This window comes from Coregonus lavaretus, assembly GCF_964263955.1.
Source record: "Coregonus lavaretus genome assembly, chromosome: 3".
In the NCBI taxonomy this organism is placed as follows: domain Eukaryota; kingdom Metazoa; phylum Chordata; class Actinopteri; order Salmoniformes; family Salmonidae; genus Coregonus; species Coregonus lavaretus.
Window position 1 is genome coordinate 13,323,622 of NC_139990.1, and position 23,108 is coordinate 13,346,729.

The following is a 23,108-nucleotide window of genomic DNA, read 5'->3' on the forward strand; positions in this document are numbered from 1 at the left end:
ATGAAAGATACATGACCAGTAATCTGAGCTCATGGTTTCATGACTACAGTCTCTCGCTCATAAACTAGACTACAGTCCCCTGTAGCTCAGTTGGTAGAGCATGGTGCTTGTAATGCCAGGGTTGTGGGTTCGCTTCCCACGGGGGGCCAGTATGAAAATGTATGCACTCACTAACTGTAAGTCGCTCTGGATAAGAGCGTCTGCTAAATGACACAAAAAAAAACTTAAAAAAATATTTTCAGACTGATTTATCATGTCTGCATGCCTGTCTGGGATGCTTTATCGGGTGGTCAGTCAGATGTTATTGTACAATTCTTTTAGGGTCTGATTTCCAGACACAGATTCAGCCTATTTCTGACAGAGCTCTGCTTAACCTGTGTCCAGGAAACCCTCTTTATGGATATAGAAACAACGTCTGGTGGTGATGCTTTTACTGATGCCTAAACACAAAAGCTTTACAACATGCTGTCATTTAGTTCAAATGTTGTCTGAAAAACTGCATCAAGCTTTCCTTTGTAAACAGAGCTAGTCTTCTCTTAGCACGCCATCGAAACCACCACAAAGAGAACCACAAAGAGAACGAGACCATGACCTTTCCATGACCTTTCCATTTACACATACTTTCTTTCCTTTTCCTTCATTTACACACTCCCCCTTTTCATTTGATAATTCCTGCTGGAGATCAAAGAGCTGAATCACTGTGTGCGGGTCAACCATCGGTCAGACACCAGGTGACCTGGAAGTAGGTCACTCAACCACAGAAGGTAATCTCAGAGAGAACTAATTGAAAGGCAGAGGGAAAGGGAGAGATAGAGAGAGGGATGGAGAGAGAGGGGGAGAGGGAGGGACAGGGAGAGATAGAGAGAGGGATGGAGAGAGAGGGGGAGAGGGAGGGACAGGGAGAGATAGAGAGAGGGATGGAGAGAGAGGGGGAGAGGGAGGGACAGGGAGAGATAGAGAGAGGGATGAGAGAGAGGGGGAGAGGGAGGGACAGGGAGAGAAAGAGAGAGGGATGGAGAGAGAAGGGGAGAGGGAGGGACAGGGAGAGAAAGAGAAATACACTTGCTCCTCTAGGATATAGGAGCATGTCTATAGTCTGTACCATTTTGGCAAATGTTTCTGTCCCATGAGGCTGTGTTTCTGGCATAGGGAGACCTGGGGGCTCGTTGTGACTGTTTTCTCAGTTTGTGTTTTAGGGTAGGGAAGATATTCCTTGTTTCCATTTTTAATGAAGTAGATGGTTAATCTGAAATCGCTGACCTTTTCACAGTTTCTTTATCATAGACGTGTGTTCAACATACAGTATGAATACAGATTGACTATCCTGATGGGGTTCCACATTTCCCCCCGTTTTCCCCATCTTCTCCATCCATACCCTATGGTGAGACACACACCCACACATAAACACACACACACACACATAAACACACAAACACACACACACATGCGCACACACACACACACACACACACATAAACACACACACACACACACACACACACACACACAGAGCCTCCACCCAAACCCTCTGGTGAGGTGCAACACCTCACACTGCTTTCCATTTCCCTGGTAAATGCCAATGCCTGTCCTCTGCCAGGCACCATGGGAGAGAAGGATAGGTGGAGGACTGAGGGACGGAGAGAGGGGAGAAGGACATATAAAAGTGATCCCAGTACTGGGGCTGAATTTTCACACTGATCAAATAAGCATGGGGACAAGTCTCTCTCTCTCTCTCTCTCTCTCTCTCTCTCTCTCTCTCTCTCTCTCTCTCTCTCTCTCTCTCTCTCTCTCTCTCTCTCTCTCTCTTGCTCTCTTTCTGTCTCTTTCTCGCTCCCTCTCTCTCTCCTTTCTCTCTCATTCCCTTCTCTTTCTATCTTTCCCTCCTCTCCCTCTTTCCCTCCCCTTCTCTGTCTTGCCATTCTCTTCCTCCGTCTCCTGCCCCAAGTCTCTCCCCTCCTGTGGCAGCACAACGAGGGCCTCGGGTCTGACAGCTACTAAATAGACCACATCATCATCTTATCAGTGAATAACAGGATGTTGAGACACCAGCATTACAGCCTGTCTCCAAAGGCAGAAAAACATCACTTATTTCCCCCAAAAGATGACCTTCTCCTGCCTATCGATTCAAAGCTGTCTGCAGAGAGAGGGGGATTCAAACGAATAAATAAAGAAAAGGATTGTGAGTAATTGATTTGTCTGGTGATACAAAATACGATAGTGTGGCAGGAAAATAACTGTTGAGGGTAACGACTGAGGTTTGTGAGCAGCAGAGGGGAATGTCATTTGCAAGGATTAAAGCTGTGTGTTGTGTGTTACAAGAGAGGCAGAGAAACACAGAGCTAAGTCAGGATCCTGTGTGTGTGTGTGTGGTGATGGTGGTGGGGAAGATGAGTGTACTTATAGCCACGCCAACATTAGGGCCCTAGGGCTGTGGATCTAAGGACTGGTACATGGCCCAATAATTGGCCAAGGAGAGTCAGACTTCGCTTCTCTCTCTCTCTCTCTCTCTCTCTCTCTCTCTCTCTCTCTCTCTCTCTCTCTCTCTCTCTCTCTCTCTCTCTCTCTCTCATCATCATCCATCTCTCTCATCATCATCCATCTCTCTTCACAGTAGGCCCCTCTCTCCCTCTCCCTCTCTCTCTCTCTCTGTCTCTCGCTCTCCATCATCATCCATCTCTCTTCACAGTAGGCCTCTCTCCCCCTCCCCTCTCTCTCTCTCTCTCTCTCTCTCTCTCTCTCTCTCTCTCTCTCTCTCTCTCTCTCTCTCTCTCTACCTATTTCAGTCTTTTGCCTTTCACACAAACCGTCAATCTCTCTCATCCCCCCACTTCTCTTCTTTCTTTCTCTTTCTCTAACTTGTTCTGTATTGACCCCCTGGGGTCGGTGTTCTAAGTGGGCCTTGAGGAGAGGGGGCTGGGGGATGTATCACACCCCTCCTCTACGTTGTTAGAGGACCGTTATTTCCTCCTGGCTGCTCTCAGTGGGGGACAGGGGACGCAGGTGTGTGTGTGTGCATGTGTGGTTGTGTGATGGAGGGAAGCAGGCCAATTTGAGCTGTTTTCCCCCTCTCACTCCCCCTCTCTGTCGTACTGTGGATAACCATATCACCCACTGACATGTTCATAAATGACTGTGAACACCTGCAGAGAGGGGAGCCTTTGAATCTAAAACCTCCCCAACACACACACACACACACACACACACACACAAACACACACAAACACACACCCTTTCCCTGTGGAGGCTAATGTGTCACAGCTGTAACATGTTCATGTTTAGAGAATAGAGAGCTGGGAATGCTTAAACCCCCTAACTAATCAGATGCCTCTTTTGTCCATTCTCTCAATTATGAAAAACAATTTAGTGTTTATTTCTTTGGGAAAAGGCCGGTCAATTGTGCTTTTCCCTAATGTTCAAGCAGGGAGTATACTACAATGGCAGCCACAAATGTGTATATATCTATGTGTCTATGTATCTATGTGTCTATGTATCTATGTGTCTATGTATCTATGTGTCTATGTATCTATGTGTCGATGTATCTATGTACAGTTGAAGTCGGAAGTTTACATACACCGTAGCCAAATACATTTCAACTCAGTTTTTCACAATTCCTGACATTTAATCCTAGTAAAAATTCCCTGTCTTAGGTCAGTTAGGATCACCACTATATTTTAAGAATATGAAATGTCAGAATAATAGTAGAGAGAATGATTTATTTCAGCTTTTATTTCTTTCATCACATTCCCAGTGGGTCAGAAGTTTACATACACTCAATTAGTATTTGGTAGCATTGCCTTTAAATTGTTTAACTTGGGTCAAACGTTTCGGGTAGCCTTCCACAAGCTTCCCATAATAAGTTGGGTGAATTTCGGCACAATCTTCACAAGGTCCTTTGCTGTTGTTCTGGGATTGATTTACACTTTTCGCACCAAAGTACGTTAATCTCTAGGAGACAGAACGTGTCTCCTTCCTGAGCGGTATGACGGCTGCGTGGTCCCATGGTGTTTATACTTGCATACTATTGTTTGTACAGATGAACGTGGTACCTACAGATGAATCAGACTTGTGGATGTCTACACATTTTTTTCTGAGGTCTTGGCTGATTTCTTTTGATTTTCTCATGATGTCAAGCAAAGAGGAACTGCGTTTGAAGATAGGCCTTGAAATACATCCACAGGTACACCTCCAATTGACTCGAATGATGTCAATTACCCTATGTGTCTATGTGTCTATGTGTCTGTATCTATGTATCTATGTGTCTATGTGTCTATGTGTCTATGTATCTATGTGTCTATGTGTCTATGTGTCTATGTATCTATGTGTCTGTGTCTATGTATCTATGTGTCTATGTGTCTATGTGTCTGTATCTATGTGTATATCTGTCTATGTGTCTGTATCTATGTGTCTATGTGTCTATATCTATGTGTCTATGTGTCTGTATCTATGTGTCTACGTATCTATGTGTTTGTGTCTATGTGTCTATGTGTCTGTGTCTATGTGTCTATGTGTCTATGTATCTATGTGTCTATGTGTCTGTGTCTATGTGTCTATGTATCTATGTGTCTATGTGTCTGTGTCTATGTGTCTATGTATCTATGTGTCTATGTGTCTGTATCTATGTGTCTATGTATCTATGTGTCTATGTGTCTGTATCTATGTGTCAATGTATCTATGTGTCTGTGTCTATGTGTCTATGTGTCTATGTGTCTATGTGTCTGTATCTATGTATCTATGTGTCAATGTATCTATGTGTCTATGTGTCTATGTGTCTGTGTCTATGTGTCTATGTGTCTATGTATCTATGTGTCTGTATCTATGTGTCTATGTGTCTATGTGTCTATGTGTCTATGTGTCTGTATCTATGTATCTATGTGTCTATGTGTCTATGTGTCTATGTGTCTGTATCTATGTGTCTATGTGTCTATGTGTCTGTGTGTCTGTGTGTTTATGTGTATATGTGTCTATGTATCTATGTGTCTGTATCTATGTGTCTATGTATCTATGTGTCTATGTGTCTGTATCTATGTATCTATGTATCTATGTGTCTATGTGTCTGTGTGTTTATGTGTATATGTGTCTATGTATCTATGTGTCTGTATCTATGTGTCTATGTATCTATGTGTCTATGTGTCTGTATCTATGTATCTATGTGTCTATGTATCTATGTGTCTATGTGTCTATGTGTCTGTATCTATGTATCTATGTGTCTGTGTCTATGTGTCTATGAATCTATGTGTCTATGTGTCTGTATCTATGTGTCTATGTGTCTATGTGTCTGTATCTATGTGTCTGTGTCTATGTGTCTACGTATCTATGTGTCTGTGTCTATGTGTCTATGTGTCTATGTGTCTGTATCTATGTGTCTATGTGTCTATGTGTCTGTATCTATGTGTATATGTGTCTATGTGTCTATGTATCTATGTCTATGTGTCTATGTGTCTGTATCTATGTGTCTATGTGTCTATGTATCTATGTGTCTATGTGTCTGTATCTATGTGTCTATGTGTCTATGTGTCTGTATCTATGTGTCTATGTGTCTATGTGACTGTATCTATGTGTCTATGTGTCTATGTGTCTGTGTCTATGTGTCTATGTGTCTGTATCTATGTATCTATGTGTCTGTGTCTATGTGTCTGTATCTATGTGTCTATGTGTCTGTATCTATGTGTCTACGTATATATGTGTCTGTGTCTATGTGTCTATGTGTCTATGTGTCTATGTGTCTGTATCTATGTATCTATGTGTCAATGTATCTATGTGTCTATGTGTCTATGTGTCTGTGTCTATGTGTCTATGTGTCTATGTATCTATGTGTCTGTATCTATGTGTCTATGTGTCTATGTGTCTATGTGTCTATGTGTCTATGTGTCTGTATCTATGTGTCTATGTGTCTATGTGTCTATGTCTCTGTATCTATGTGTCTATGTGTCTATGTGTCTGTGTGTTTATGTGTATATGTGTCTATGTATCTATGTGTCTGTGTCTATGTGTCTATGTGTCTATGTGTCTATGTGTCTATGTGTCTGTGTGTTTATGTGTATATGTGTCTATGTATCTATGTGTCTGTATCTATGTGTCTATGTATCTATGTGTCTATGTGTCTGTATCTATGTATCTATGTGTCTATGTGTTTATGTGTATATGTGTCTATGTATCTATGTGTCTGTATCTATGTGTCTATGTATCTATGTGTCTATGTGTCTGTATCTATGTATCTATGTGTCTATGTATCTATGTGTCTATGTGTCTGTATCTATGTATCTATGTGTCTGTGTCTATGTGTCTATGAATCTATGTGTCTATGTGTCTGTATCTATGTGTCTGTGTCTATGTGTCTGCGTATCTATGTGTCTGTGTCTATGTGTCTATGTGTCTATGTGTCTGTATCTATGTGTCTATGTGTCTATGTGTCTGTATCTATGTGTCTATGTGTCTATGTGACTGTATCTATGTGTCTATGTGTCTGTGTCTATGTGTCTATGTGTCTGTATCTATGTATCTATGTGTCTGTGTCTATGTGTCTGTATCTATGTGTCTATGTGTCTGTATCTATGTGTCTACGTATCTATGTGTCTGTGTCTATGTGTCTATGTGTCTATGTGTCTATGTGTCTATGTGTCTGTATCTATGTATCTATGTGTCTGTGTCTATGTGTCTGTATCTATGTGTCTATGTGTCTGTATCTATGTGTCTACGTATCTATGTGTCTGTGTCTATGTGTCTATGTGTCTATGTGTCTATGTGTCTGTATCTATGTGTCTATGTGTCTGTATCTATGTGTCTATGTGTCTATGTGTCTGTATCTATGTGTCTATGTGTCTATGTGACTGTATCTATGTGTCTATGTGTCTATGTGTCTATGTGTCTGTGTCTATGTATCTATGTGTCTATGTGTCTATGTGTCTGTATCTGTATCTATGTGTCTGTGTCTATGTGTCTATGTGTCTGTATCTATGTGTCTATGTGTCTGTATCTATGTGTCTACATATCTATGTGTCTGTGTCTATGTGTCTATGTGTCTATGTGTCTATGTGTCTGTATCTATGTGTCTATATGTCTATGTGTCTGTATCTATGTGTCTATGTGTCTGTATCTATGTGTCTACGTATCTATGTGTCTGTGTCTATGTGTCTATGTGTCTGTATCTATGTGTCTATGTCTCTGTATATATGTGTCTGTATCTGTGTCTGTATATATGTGGCTGTGTCTATGTGTCTATGTGTCTGTATCTATGTGTCTGTATCTATGTGTCTGTGTCTATGTGTCTATGTGTCTGTGTCTATGTGTCTATGTGTCTATATGTCTGTATCTATGTGTCTATGTGTCTGTATCTATGTGTCTGTATCTATGTGTCTGTGTCTATGTGTCTATGTGTCTGTATCTATGTGTCTGTGTCTATGTGTCTGTATCTATGTGTCTGTATCTATGTGTCTGTGTCTTTGTCTATGTGTCTGTATCTATGTGTCTGTGTCTATGTGTCTATGTGTCTGTATCTATGTGTCTACGTATCTATGTGTCTGTGTCTATGTGTCTATGTGTCTATGTGTCTATGTGTCTATGTGTCTATGTGTCTATGTGTCTATGTGTCTGTGTCTATGTGTCTATGTATCTATGTGTCTATGTGTCTGTATCTATGTGTCTATGTATCTATGTGTCTATGTGTCTGTATCTATGTGTCTGTGTCTATGTGTCTATGTGTCTGTATCTATGTGTCTACGTATCTATGTGTCTGTGTCTATGTGTCTATGTGTCTATGTGTCTGTATCTTATGTGTCTATGTGTCTATGTGTCTGTATCTATGTGTCTATGTGTCTATGTGTCTATGTATCTATGTTTCTATGTGTCTGTATCTATGTGTCTATGTGTCTATGTGTCTCTGTGTTTATGTGTATATGTGTCTATGTATCTATGTGTCTATGTGTCTATGTATCTATGTGTCTATATGTCTGTATCTATGTATCTATGTGTCTGTGTCTATGTGTGTATGAATCTATGTGTCTATGTGTCTGTATCTATGTGTCTATGTGTCTATGTGTCTGTATCTATGTGTCTATGTGTCTGTGTCTATGTGTCTACGTATATATGTGTCTGTGTCTATGTGTCTATGTGTCTATGTGTCTGTATCTATGTGTCTATGTGTCTATGTGTCTGTATCTGTGTGTCTATGTGTCTATGTATCTATGTCTATGTGTCTATGTGTGTATACGTCTGTATCTATGTATCTATGTATCTATGTGTCTATGTGTCTATGTATCTATGTGTCTATGTGTCTGTATCTATGTATCTATGTGTCTATGTGTCTATGTATCTATGTATCTGTGTATGTATCTATGTATCTATGTATCTATGTGTATATGTATCTATGTGTCTGTGTCTATGTGTCTATGTATCTATGTATCTATGTATCTATGTGTATATGTATCTATGCGTCTGTATCTATCTATGTGTCTGTGTCTATGTGTCTATGTATCTATGTGTCTATGTGTATATGTATCTATGCGTCTGTATCTATCTATGTATCTATGTGTCTATGTGTCTATGTATCTATGTGTCTGTGTCTGTATCTATCTATGTGTCTGTGTCTATGTGTCTATGTATCTATGTGTCTATGTGTCTGTATATATGTGTCTATGTGTCTATGTGTCTGTATCTATGTGTCTATGTGTCTGTATCTATGTGTCTACGTATCTATGTGTCTGTGTCTATGTGTCTATGTGTCTATGTGACTGTATATATGTGTCTATGTGTCTATGTGTCTGTGTCTATGTGTCTATGTATCTATGTGTCTATGTGTCTATGTGTCTGTATCTATGTATCTATGTGTCTGTGTCAATGTGTCTGTATCTATGTGTCTATGTGTCTGTGTCTATGTGTCTATGTATCTATGTGTCTATGTGTCTATGTGTCTGTATCTATGTGTCTATGTGTCTATGTGTCTATGTATATATGTGTCTATGTGTCTGTATCTATGTATCTATGTGTCTGTGTCTATGTGTCTATGTGTCTATGTATCTATGTGTCTATGTGTCTGTATCTATGTGTCTATGTGTCTATGTGTCTGTATCTATGTGTCTATGTGTCTATGTGTCTATGTGTCTGTATCTATGTGTCTATGTGACTGTATCTATGTGTCTATGTGTCTATGTGTCTGTGTCTATGTGTCTATGTATCTATGTGTCTGTGTCTATGTGTCTATGTGTATGTGTCTATTTGTCTATGTATCTATGTGTCTATGTGTCTATGTATCTATGTGTCTATGTGTCTATGTGTCTGTATCTATGTATCTATGTGTCTGTGTCTATGTGTCTATGTATCTATGTGTCTATGTGTCTGTATCTATGTGTCTATGTGTCTATGTGTTTGTATCTATATGTTTATGTGTCTGTATCTATGTGTCTACGTATCTATGTGTCTGTGTCTATGTGTCTATGTGTCTATGTGTCTATGTGTCTGTATCTATGTGTCTGTATCTATGTGGCTGTGTCTTTGTGTCTATGTGTCTGTATCTATGTGTCTGTATCTATGTGTCTGTATCTATGTGTCTGTGTCTATGTGTCTATGTGTCTGTGTCTATGTGTCTATGTGTCTATATGTCTGTATCTATGTGTCTATGTGTCTGTATCTATGTGTCTGTATCTATGTGTCTGTGTCTATGTGTCTATGTGTCTGTATCTATGTGTCTGTATCTATGTGTCTATGTGTCTGTATCTATGTGTCTGTATCTATGTGTCTGTGTCTATGTGTCTATGTGTCTGTATCTATGTGTCTGTGTCTATGTGTCTATGTGTCTGTATCTATGTGTCTATGTGTCTGTATCTATGTGTCTACGTATCTATGTGTCTGTGTCTATGTGTCTATGTGTCTATGTGAATATGTGTCTGTATCTATGTGTCTATGTGTCTATGTGTCTGTATCTATGTGTCTATGTGTCTGTATCTATGTGTCTACGTATCTATGTGTCTGTGTCTATGTGTCTATGTGTCTATGTGTCTGTATCTATGTGTCTATGTGTCTATGTGTCTGTATCTATGTGTCTATGTGTCTGTGTCTATGTGTCTATGTGTCTATGTATCTATGTGTCTATGTGTCTGTATCTATGTGTCTATGTGTCTATGTGTCTGTATCTATGTGTCTATGTGTCTGTATCTATGTGTCTACGTATCTATGTGTCTGTGTCTATGTGTCTATGTGTCTATGTGTCTATGTGTCTGTATCTATGTGTCTATGTGTCTGTATCTATGTGTCTGTATCTATGTGTCTGTATCTATGTGTCTGTGTCTATGTGTCTATGTGTCTGTATCTATGTGTCTGTATCTATGTGTCTGTGTCTATGTGTCTATGTGTCTGTATCTATGTGTCTATGTGTCTGTATCTATGTGTCTGTATCTATGTGTCTGTGTCTATGTGTCTATGTGTCTGTATCTATGTGTCTGTGTCTATGTGTCTATGTGTCTGTATCTATGTGTCTGTATCTATGTGTCTGTGTCTATGTGTCTATGTGTCTGTATCTATGTGTCTGTGTCTATGTGTCTATGTGTCTGTATCTATGTGTCTGTGTCTATGTGTCTATGTGTCTGTATCTATGTGTCTGTGTCTATGTGTCTATGTGTCTGTATCTATGTGTCTGTTTCTATGTGTCTATGTGTCTGTATCTATGTGTCTGTGTCTATGTGTCTATGTGTTTGTATCTATGTGTCTCTATCTATGTGTCTGTGTCTATGTGTCTATGTGTATGTATCTATGTATCTATGTGTCTATGTATCTATGTATCTATGTGTCTGTGTCTATGTGTCTATGTATCTATGTATCTATGTATCTATGTGTCTATGTATCTATGTATCTATGTGTCTATGTGTCTATGTGTCTGTGTATGTATCTATGTATCTATGTATCTATGTGTATATGTATCTATGTGTCTGTGTCTATGTGTCTATGTATCTATGTATCTATGTATCTATGTGTATATGTATCTATGCGTCTGTATCTATGTGTCTATGTGTCTGTGTATCTATGTATCTATGTGTCTATGTGTCTTTGTGTCTACGTGTCTATACGTCTGTATCTATGTATCTATGTGTCTATGTGTCTATGTGTCTATGTGTCTGTATCTATGTATCTATGTATCTATGTGTCTATGAATCTATGTATCTATGTGTCTATGTGTCTATGTATCTATATGTATATGTATCTATGCGTCTGTATCTATTTGTCTATGTATCTATGTACAGTGGGGAAAAAAAGTATTTAATCAGCCACCAATTGTGCAAGTTCTCCCACTTAAAAAGATGAGAGAGGCCTGTAATTTTCATCATAGGTACACGTCAACTATGACAGACAAAATGAGAAAAATAATCCAGAAAATCACATTGTAGGATTTTTTATTAATTGATTTGCAAATTATGGTGAAAATAAGTATTTGGTCAATAACAAAAGTTTCTCAATACTTTGTTATATACCCTTTGTTGGCAATGACACAGGTCAAACGTGTTCTGTAAGTCTTCACAAGGTTTTCAGACACTATTGCTGATATTTTGGCCCATTCCTCCATGCAGATCTCCTCTAGAGCAGTGATGTTTTGGGGCTGTCGCTGGGCAACACGGACTTTCAACTCCCTCCATAGATTGTCTATGGGGTTGAGCTCTGGAGACTGGCTAGGCCACTCCAGGACCTTGAAATGCTTCTTAGGAAGCCACTCCTTCGTTGCCCGGGCGGTGTGTTTGGGATCATTGTCATGCTGAAAGACCCAGCCACGTTTCATCTTCAATGCCCTTGCTGATGGAAGGAGGTTTTCACTCAAAATCTCACGATACATGGCCCCATTCATTCTTTCCTTTACACGGATCAGTCGTCCTGGTACCTTTGTAGAAAAACAGCCCCAAAGCATGATGTTTCCACCCCCATGCTTCACAGTAGGTATGGTGTTCTTTGGATGCAACTCAGCATTCTTTGTCCTCCATACACGACGAGTTGAGTTTTTACCAAAAAGTTATATTTTGGTTTCATCTGACCATATGACATTCTCCCAATCCTCTTCTGGATCATCCAAATGCACTCTAGCAAACTTCAGACGGGCTTGGACATGTACTGGCTTAAGCAGGAGGACACGTCTGGCACTGCAGGATTTAAGTCCCTGGCGGCGTAGTGTGTTACTGATGGTAGGCTTTGTTACTTTGGTCCCAGCTCTCTGCAGGTCATTCACTAGGTCCCCCCGTGTGGTTCTGGGATTTTTGCTTACCGTTCTTGTGATCATTTTGACCCCACGGGGTAAGATCTTGCGTGGAGCCCCAGATCGAGGGAGATTATCAGTGGTCTTGTATGTCTTCCATTTCCTAATAATTGCTCCCACAGTTGATTTCTTCAAACCAAGCTGCTTACTTATTGCAGATTCAGTCTTCCCAGCCTGGTGCAGGTCTACAATTTTGTTTCTGGTGTCCTTTGACAGCTCTTTGGTCTTGGCCATAGTGGAGTTTGGAGTGTGACTGTTTGAGGTTGTGGACAGGTGTCTTTTATACTGATAACAAGTTCAAACAGGTGCCATTAATACAGGTAACGAGTGGAGGACAGAGGAGCCTCTTAAATAAGAAGTTACAGGTCTGTGAGAGCCAGAAATCTTGATTGTTTGTAGGTGACCAAATACTTATTTTCCACCATAATTTGCAAATAAATTCATAAAAAATCCTACAATGTGATTTTCTGGAATTCTTTTCTGAATTTGTCTGTCATAGTTGACGTGTACCTATGATGAAAATTACAGGCCTCTCTCATCTTTTTAAGTGGGAGAACTTGCACAATTGGTGGCTGACTAAATACTTTTTCCCCCCACTGTATCTATGTATCTATGTGTCTATGTGTCTATGTATCTATGTGTCTGTGTCTATGTGTCTATGTATCTATGTATCTATGTGTCTACGTGTCTGTATCTATGTATCTATGTATCTATGAGTCTATGTATATATGTGTCTATGTGTTTGTGTCTATGTGTCTATGTGTCTGTGTGTCTATGTGTCTATGTGTCTATGTGTCTATGTGTCTATACGTCTGTATCTATGTGTCTACGTGTCTGTATCTATGTATCTATGTATCTATGAGTCTATGTATCTATGTGTCTATGTGTCTGTGTCTATGTGTCTATATGTCTATGTGTCTATGTATCTATGTGTCTATACGTCTGTATCTATGTGTCTATGTGTCAGTTTGTCTATGTGTCTGTATCTATGTGTCTGTGTCTATGTATCTATGTATCTATGTGTCTGTGTCTATGTATCTATGTGTCTGTGTCTATGTATCTATGTGTCTATGTCTATGTGTCTATGTATCTATGTATCTATGTGTCTGTGTCTATGTATCTATGTGTCTATGTGTCTGTATCTATGTATCTATGTATCTACTTGTCTGTGTCTATGTGTCTATGTATATATGTCTATATGTATCTATGTGTCTATGTATCTATGTGTTTATGTATCTATGTGTCTGTATCTATGTATCTATGTATATATGTATCTATGTGTCTATGTGTCTATGTATCTATGTGTCTTTGTGTCTGTATCTATGTATCTATGTATCTACTTGTCTGTGTCTATGTGTCTATGTATATATGTATCTATGTGTCTATGTATGTATGTATCTATGTATCTATGTGTTTATATATCTATGTATATATGTGTCTATGTGTCTATGTGTCTGTATCTATGTATCTATGTATCTATGTGTCTATGTGTCTATGTGTCTATGTGTCTATGTATCTATCTGTCTGTATCTATGTATCTATGTGTCTATGTGTCTGTATCTATGTGTCTGTATCTATGTATCTATGTGTCTATGTGTCTGTATCTATGTATCTATGTATCTACTTGTCTGTGTCTATGTGTCTATGTATATATGTATCTATGTATCTATGTGTCTATGTGTCTGTATCTATGTATCTATGTATCTATGTATCTATGTATCTATACGTCTATGTATCTATGTGTCTATGTATCTATGTGTCTATGTGTCTATGTGTCTGTGTCTATGTATCTATGTATATATGTATCTATGTTTCTATGTGTCTGTATCTATGTATCTATGTATATATGTATCTATGTGTCTATGTATCTATGTATCTATGTATCTATGTGTCTATGTGTCTGTATCTATGTATCTATGTATATATGTATCGATGTGTCTATGTATCTATGTATCTATGTATCTATGTGTCTATGTATCTATGTGTCTATGTATCTATGTATCTATCTGTCTGTGTCTATGTATCTATGTATCTATGTGTCTATGTGTCTGTGTCTATGTATCTATGTATCTATGTATCTATGTTTCTATGTGTCTGTATCTATGTATCTATGTACAGTGGGGAAAAAAAGTATTTAGTCAGCCACCAATTGTGCAAGTTCTCCCACTTAAAAAGATGAGAGAGGCCTGTAATTTTCATCATAGGTATACGTCAACTATGACGGACAAAAGGAGAAAAAAATATCCAGAAAATCACATTGTAGGATTTTTAATGAATTTATTTGCAAATTATGGTGGAAAATAAGTATTTGGTCAATAACAAAATTTTCTCAATACTTCGCTATATACCCTTTGTTGGCAACGACACAGGTCAAACGTTTTCTGTAAGTCTTCACAAGGTTTTCACACACTGTTGCTGGTATTTTGGCCCATTCCTCCATGCAGATCTCCTCTAGAGCAGTGATGTTTTGGGGCTGTCGCTGGGTAACATGGACTTTCAACTCCCTCCAAAGATTTTCTATGGGGTTGAGATCTGGAGACTGGCTAGGCCACTCCAGGACCTTGAAATGCTTCTTACGAAGCCACTCCTTCGTTGCCAGGGCGGTGTGTTTGGGATCATTGTCATGCTGAAAGACCCAGCCACGTTTCATCTTCAATGCCCTTGCTGATGGAAGGAGGTTTTCACTCAAAATCTCACGATGCATGGCCCCATTCATTCTTTCCTTTACACGGATCAGTCGTCCTGGTCCCTTTGCAGAAAACAGCCCCAAAGCATGATGTTTCCACCCCCATGCTTCACAGTAGGTATGGTGTTCTTTGGATGCAACTCAGCATTCTTTGTCCTCCAAACACGACGAGTTGAGTTTTTACCAAAAAGTTCTATTTTGGTTTAATCTGACCATATGACATTCTCCCAATCCTCTTCTGGATCATCCAAATGCACTCTAGCAAACTTCAGACGGGCCTGGACATGTACTGGCTTAAGCAGGGGGACACGTCCGCACTGCAGGATTTGAGTCCCTGGCGGCGTAGTGTGTTACTGATGGTAGGCTTTGTTACTTTGGTCCCAGCTCTCTGCAGGTCATTCACTAGGTCCCCCCGTGTGGTTCTGGGATTTTTGATCACCGTCCTTGTGATCATTTTGACCCCACGGGGTGAGATCTTGCGTGGAGCCCCAGATCGAGGGAGATTATCAGTGGTCTTGTATGTCTTCCATTTCCTAATAATTGCTCCCACAGTTCATTTCTTCAAACCAAGCTGCTTACCTATTGCAGATTCAGTCTTCCCAGCCTGGTGCAGGTCTACAATTTTGTTTCTGGTGTCCTTTGACAGCTCTTTGGTCTTGGCCATAGTGGAGTTTGGAGTGTGACTGTTTGAGGTTGTGGACAGGTGTCTTTTATACTGATAACAAGTTCAAACAGGTGCCATTAATACAGGTAACGAGTGGAGGACAGAGGAGCCTCTTAAAGAAGAAGTTACAGGTCTGTGAGAGCCAGAAATCTTGCTTGTTTGTAGGTGACCAAATACTTATTTTCCACCATCATTTGCAAATAAATTCATAAAAAATCCTACAATGTGATTTTCTGGAATGTCTTTTCTCAATTTGTCTGTCATAGTTGACGTGTACCTATGATGAAAATTACAGGCCTCTCTCATCTTTTTAAGTGGGAGAACTTGCACAATTGGTGGTTGACTAAATACTTTTTTTCCCCACTGTATATATGTATCTATGTGTCTATGTATCTATGTATCTATGTATCTATGTGTCTATGTATCTATGTGTCTATGTATCTATGTATCTATCTGTCTGTGTCTATGTATCTATGTATCTATGTGTCTATGTGTCTGTATCTATGTATCTTTGTGTCTATGTGTATATGTATCTATGTATCTATCTGTCTGTGTCTATGTATCTATGTATCTATGTGTCTATGTATCTATGTATGTATATATCTGTGTATATGTGTCTATGTATCTATGTGTCTGTGTCTATGTGTCTATGTGTCTGTGTATCTGTGTCTATGTGTCTATGTGTCTATGTATCTATGTATATTTGTGTCTGTATCTGTGTGTATATGTATATATGTGTCTATGTATCTATGTGTCTATGTATCTATGTGTCTATGTGTCTATGTATCTATGTATCTATGTGTCTATGTGTCTATGTGTCTATGTATCTATATGTCTATGTATCTGTGTGTTTATGTGTATATGTGTCTATGTGTCTATGTATCTATGTGTCTATGTGTCTATGTGTCTATGTATCTGTGTGTTTATGTGTCTATATGTGTATGTATCTATGTATCTATGTGTCTATGTGTCTATGTGTTTATGTATCTATGTGTCTATGTGTCTATGTATCTATATATCTATGTGTCTATGTGTCTATGTATCTATGTGTCTATGTGTCTATGTGTCTATGTATCTATGTGTCTATGTGTCTATGTGTCTATGTGTCTATGTATCTATATATCTATATATCTATGTGTCTATGTGTCTGTGTGTCTATGTATCTATGTGTCTATGTGTCTATGTATCTATATATCTATGTGTCTATGTGTCTGTGTTTATGCGTGTGTTTTTTTGTGTGTGTGTCTCAGTGGGAGCGGCAGGGCTGTCTCTTGTTTCGGAGGCAGTTTCTCGCGAGGAATTATTGATCCGTATCGACCGGGCCTCTCTCTCTGCTGCTAATTCAGGCGCTGCTCCTTCTGCTGACTTTTTCATCACCATGACTCTGCTTTGCGGAGTCAAGACATAAATCACTGCTTAAAACAGCCCCTGTCCTCCATCCTCAGTTCTCGGACTGCTCTCCCTCTCCTCTCCTCTCCTCTCCTCTCCTCTCCTCTCCTCTCCTCTCCTCTCCTCTCCTCTCCTCTCCTCTCCTCTCCTCTCCTCTCCTCTCCTCTCCTCTCCTCTCCTCTCCTCTCCTCTCCTCTCCTCTCCTCTCCTCTCCTCTCCTCTCCTCTCCTCTCTTCTATCCTTCCGGCCCTGCTGGTCATGAATCACACATCCCAGGCTAATCTATTCTATGTCAGGCAGATATAGTGGCCTACATTGGAACTGTGTTATTGTAGGAAACAGTCTTGTAGCATAGCAGGGGGAACAGATGCTTGCTTGCATCTGCTTTTCAGGTAGCCAGTCAAGGGGATTGTGCAGCAATTTAAGCTTTTCATTCACGGAGTGTTCCCCTGTGCTGAACCTTACTTCTTTTCATTCACGGAAAGTTCCCCTGTGCTTTACCTTGAAGCTTTTCATTCACGGAGAGTTCCCCTGTGCTGAACCTCAGGCAGTCCATCAGTAGTACTTTACCATATGCGTTCAATCGGGCATACAGCACAACATGCAGACATACACATATATGGAAAATGAATGAATCTCTTGGGGGAAATTATTACTCATGTCATCTGGAAGTTATCTGACCCTTAAGACTCCCAAATGACAAACCCAGGTTGACTCATTCAGCCTTCAGCTCTTAGCTTTGCCTCCTTTGTAATTCCTCCCACTGTAGGCTACACCCACCCTTGCCTGGTCTCAGATCTGTTATGCCTACTCCTCTGGTTGATGTTATGCCTTGTTACACAATAATAACTGATCTGGAACCAGCAGACAGTAAACCCCCAGGCTGTGTCCTTGTTCCGACAGTCGGCACTCCTCCCTGGCTCTGCTTAGATAGATCACTTGGACACCAGAGAGGCGGGGGAGAGGCGGGGGAGAGGCGGGGGGATGCGGGGAGATGTTGGGGAAAGAAAGGGGGTGGATGGGAGAGCCCGTGGTTGTTTGTTGAGCTAGGAAGAGGATTCCTCTGACTCTGACCCACTTCTGTAATACAGATTCATCTGAGCAGGTTGCCCTCTCACACAGTAAGCTACATAGGCTCTCCCTCCCTGCCTCAGCTCACAGAGAGAGGCTGGCAGCCCAAGTCAGCAGTAGCACTTCAAGCTGCTCAATCCAACAGCATAAAACAGAGCTCAAATAAACTAGCGGAGGGCCCTCCTCCCCACTGGTAATCCTCACTGATAGAATAGCAGGGCTGTCCTTCAGCACCACAAGATGGGTCCACATTGCTGTGAATCCTATCCAGCCGGAGATTGGCGGAGCTGTCCTTTCAGCACCTCAAACATTTACATTTGACATTTTAGTCATTTAGCAGACGCTGTTATCCAGAGCGACTTACAGTTAGTGAGTGCATACATTTTTTTTCATTCTGGCCCCCCGTGGGAAACAAACCCACAACCCTGGCGTTGCAAGCGCCATGCTCTACAAACTGAGCTACACGGGACCAAACACAATCACTTCAGTGCTGGTGATGTCATGGGCTGATTGTACCATTATTTCAAGTCCTGCTTATCCTTCATGCAGAATTGATAGATGTATTGATTGACTGTTTATGCTAGGGTAAGCCAGGTTAGGTTATTCCTCAATGACATCCCTCCCCACTGTACCTTCCATCTCATACATTTCCTGAGAATATTGATCCAGTCAGAGTGGTAATGCTGCCCTGGCTCTGGGCTCTGGGCTCTGGGCTCTGTGCTCTGGGCTCTCTGTCTGCCTGTCATGTACCTACTTGCCGTTTTATGCTCTAAGGGGATGTTTACGTTGACCTTTAATTGCATTCTCATAAATCCTAGAGGAAGGAAGTGTATCAGAAAATTGCACTTGGCGGAGTGATTTAATTGCGCTTGGCGGAGTGATTTGGCGGAGTGTGTGTGTGCGTGTGCGTTATTTATCAGGAAGTAGTTATTCTTCCGAGGCACTTTGGTTGTTTGTGTTGGATGTGTAAACACATTACAGTTCTGTTGTCCTTAGAAGCGCTTTAGAAACTCTGACTAATAGTCCTCTGGTATAGCAGCACTAGAGAGCTTGGTCTTCTGGGCTTTCAAGGTGCTTTGATTAATAGGAAAGTCATGTGGAGAGATTATGCAAATTCCTTATAAACTGCCCTCTGACTTTTGATCAAAGTCAAAGTCTTGAATGGCAACATTTAGACGGAATGTTAGAAGGACTTTTACACAGTCTTGTAGTGATTCACGGTTGTACAGTCAAATCTGACAGATAGGAGCTGAGTTCCCTCCACAGTATGCTTTCCATTTGGATAATATTCTGACTAACTGCTCTGATAGTACATCCTTCAGTTGAACTCCCTGTGTCCTCTCTGTCTCTGTTTCCCCAGGTCCATGGGGCCGGTGTATGGGCAGCGAGTGTGGCCCAGGGGGCAGCCAAAGCCGGGCGGTGTGGTGCGCCCACTCTGAAGGCTGGACCACCCTGCACACCAACTGTGACCAGGCCGAGCGCCCGGAGAACCAGCAGAGCTGCTTCCGCGTGTGTGACTGGCACAAGGACCTGTACGACTGGCAGCTGGGCGCCTGGAACCAGTGCGTGCCTGTGTCCATGCGGAGCACCGGGGCAGTCCAGCGGCCGGCCGTGTGTACCCACGGCGAGGAGGGAATCCAGACACGCGAGGTTGGCTGCGTCCAGAAAGTGGATGGTGTGCCCGCGGAGGATGTGGCGATTTGTGAATACTTTGAGCCCAAGCCCAGGCTGGAGCAGGCCTGTCTGATCCCATGCCCGCGGGACTGCGTGGTCTCCCAGTTCACCCCATGGACTTCCTGTTCGAAAACGTGCGGCACGGGTCTTCAGAATCGTGTACGTTTTGTCCTGGCGCCGCCCATGTTCGGGGGCTCGGCCTGCCCTAACCTGACAGAGTTCCAGACGTGTCAGCCAGGTCCCTGCGCGGGCCCAGAGAGCCTCTATAGTCTAAGGGTGGGATCCTGGGGTCCCTGCTCTGTACCCCTCCCTCGCATGGCCAGGCAGACTCCCACCCTTAGTCAGGGTAAAGATGTGGCTGTCCCTCGCCGGCTTCGCAAGGGCAGAGAGGGTAAAAAGGGTAAAGAGGCCAAAGAGGGCAGCGAGGTGCCCACCCCACGCCAGCCTCGTCTGAGCAAAGAAGAAAGGATGAAAAGAAAGGAGGGGAGAAAAGGCAGACAGGCAGCCAAAGAAGGACGCAGGAAGAACAAGGAAAGAGTCAAGGAGCGGGTGAGAGAGCGGGCGAGGGCGAGGGGGAGGGTGAAAGACCCAGAGACCAAGGAGCTGATCAAAAATAAGAGGAACAGGAACAGACAGAACCGACAGGGAGGGAAGTTTTGGGACCTGCAGGTTGGATACCAGACCAGGGAGGTGACCTGTGTTCACAGGAGCGGCAACCCTGATGCACTCAGGTAAGTCGCACTTATAATTTAAAGTCTCTCTTACAGTGCCTATAGAAAGTCTACACCCTCATTGGATTTCTTTACATTTTATTGTGTTACAAAGTGGGATTAAAATTGATGTGATTGTCGTTTTGTTGTGAATGATCTACACAAATAGTCTGTCTAAGTGGATGATTTTTTATTGTATTTTTACGATTCATGAAAAATAAAACAATAATATACCTTGATTCGATACGTTTTCACCCCCCTGAGTCGATACATGTTAGAAACACCTTTGGCAGCGATTACAGTTCTGAATCTTCTTGGGTAAGTCTCATAAGAGCTTTACACTCCTGTATTGTGCAATATTTGCACATTATTATTTTCGAAATTCTTCAAACTCTGTCAAGGTGTTGTGGATCATTGCTAGACAGAAATGTTCAAGTCTTGCCATAGATTTTCAAGCAGATTTAAGTCAAAACTGTAACTTGGCCACTCAGGAACATTCACTGTCTTCTTGGTAAGCAACTCCAGTGTAGATTTGGGCTTGTGTTGTAGGTTATTGTCCTGCTGAAAGGTGAATTCCTCTCCCAGTGTCTGGTGTAAAACAGACTGAAGCAGGTTTTCCCCTACGATTTTGCCTGTGCTTAGCTCCATCCCTTTTCTTTTCATCCTGAATAAATTGATGTCAAGCATACCCATACCATGATGCAGCCATGACCATGCTTGAAAATAAGGAGGCAGTTACTTAGTTATGTATTGTGTTGGATTTGCCTCAAACATAAGGCTGAGGATTTAGGCCAAAAAGTGTATTCATTTGCTGTGTTTTTTTGCAGTATTACTTTAGTGCCTTGTTCCATTGTCAACGGCGACGTGTAAATGTAATGTAAATGTATGCGGTGAGTGAAGTCAAGTGCAGGACACAGAGCTACTGGCAGACGTACTTTACTAACCAGTAAAAAGAACATACAAAACAAAACCTCCTAACAGGCAGGAAAACAAATACACGCATACGACACAGCAATGCCGACCTTATGGGAAACAAAAACAATAACACACAATTTACCAAACGAGAGACAGGGGTAAATATAGTGGCAACAATCAAACATAATAGCAAACAGGTGTAAACACTCAAGACTGAACAAGACAAACACTGAAACATCGATCGGCAGCAGCTAGTACTCCAGGGACGATGAACGCCGAAGCCTGCCCGAGCAAGGAGGAGGAGCAGCCTCGGCAGAATCCGTGACAGAACCCCCCCCCCTTGGGGACGGCCAGGAGGACGCGGAGCAGGGCGAGTCGGATGACTCCTGTGGAAATCCCTCAACAGGGAGGGATCTAGGATGTCCAGCACCGTTCCTCCGGACTGTACCCCTCCCACTCCACGAGATACTGCAAACCCCCCATCCGACACCTCGAATCCACGATGGAACGGACTGAGTACGCCGGAGCCCCTTCGATGTCTAGTGGGGGCGGAGGAGCCTCTCGTATCTCATTCTCCTGGAGTGGACCAGCTACCACCGGCCTGAGGAGAGACACATGGAACGAGGGGTTAATGCAGTAATTTATGGGCAGTTGTAACCTATAACATACCTCGTTCAATCTCCTCAGGACTTTAAATGGCCCCACAAACCGCCGACCCAGCTTCCGGCAGGGCAGGCGAAGGGGCAGGTTTCGGGTCGAGAGCCAGACCTGATCTCCCGGTGCATAAACCGGACCCTCACTGCGGTGGCGATCGGCGCTCGCCTTTTGCCTTCTGATAGCCCGCTGCAGATGGACATGCGCAGCGTTCCATGTTTCCTCCGAGCGCCGAAACCACTCATCCACCGCAGGAGCCTCGATCTGGCTCTGATGCCAGGGTGCCAGGACCGGCTGATAACCCAACACACACTGAAAAGGCGTAAGATTAGTGGAGGAGTGGCGAAGTGAGTTTTGGGCTATCTCTGCCCAGGGGATATAACCCGACCACTCCTCCTGCCGGTCCTGGCAATAGGACCTCAGAAACCTACCCACATCCTGGTTTACTCTCTCCACCTGCCCATTACTCTCAGGGTGAAAACCCGAGGTAAGGCTAATCGAGACCCCCAAACGTTCCATAAACGCGCTCCAGACTCTAGAGGTGAACTGGGGACCCCGATCAGATACTATATCCTCAGGCACCCCGTGCCGGAAGACGTGAGTAAACAGGGCGTCGGCCGTTTGTAGGGCTGTAGGGAGACCTGGCATCGGAATGAGACGGCAGGCCTTAGAAAACCGATCCACAACGACCAGGATCGTGGTATTCCCCTGGGAGGGGGGAAGGTCCGTGACAAAATCCACCGATAGGTGAGACCACGGCCGTTGTGGAACAGGTAGAGGTTGTAACTTCCCTCTGGGCAGGTGTCTAGGCGCCTTACACTGAGCGCACACCGAGCAAGAAGAAACGTAAACCCTCACGTCCTTAGCCAAGGTGGGCCACCAGTACTTCCCACTAAGGCAGTGCACCGTTCGACCAATACCCGGATGACCAGAGGAGGGTGACGTGTGAGCCCAATATATCAGTCGATCACGGACCTCGAGCGGCACGTACCTCCGCCCCTCTGGACACTCTGGGGGAGTAGCGTCGGTATGTAACGCCCGCTCGATTTCCGCATCGACCTCCCACACCACCGGTGCCACTAGACAAGACTCTGGAAGTATGGGAGTGGGCTCAATGGA

The 23,108-nt window shown here is 42.3% G+C and overlaps 1 protein-coding gene across 1 annotated transcript in view; it reads left to right on the top strand.

Annotated features, from left to right (window-relative positions):
• Positions 1 to 23,108, top strand: part of LOC311122620 (thrombospondin type-1 domain-containing protein 7A-like) — a gene marked incomplete at both ends in the record, with an annotated part of 183,486 nt that overhangs the window by 59,148 nt on the left and 101,230 nt on the right. Inside the window, 1 exon segment of the mRNA XM_084158084.1 lies at positions 19,397 to 20,441. Within this exon segment, the coding sequence (XP_084014210.1) occupies positions 19,397 to 20,441 (1,045 nt within the window).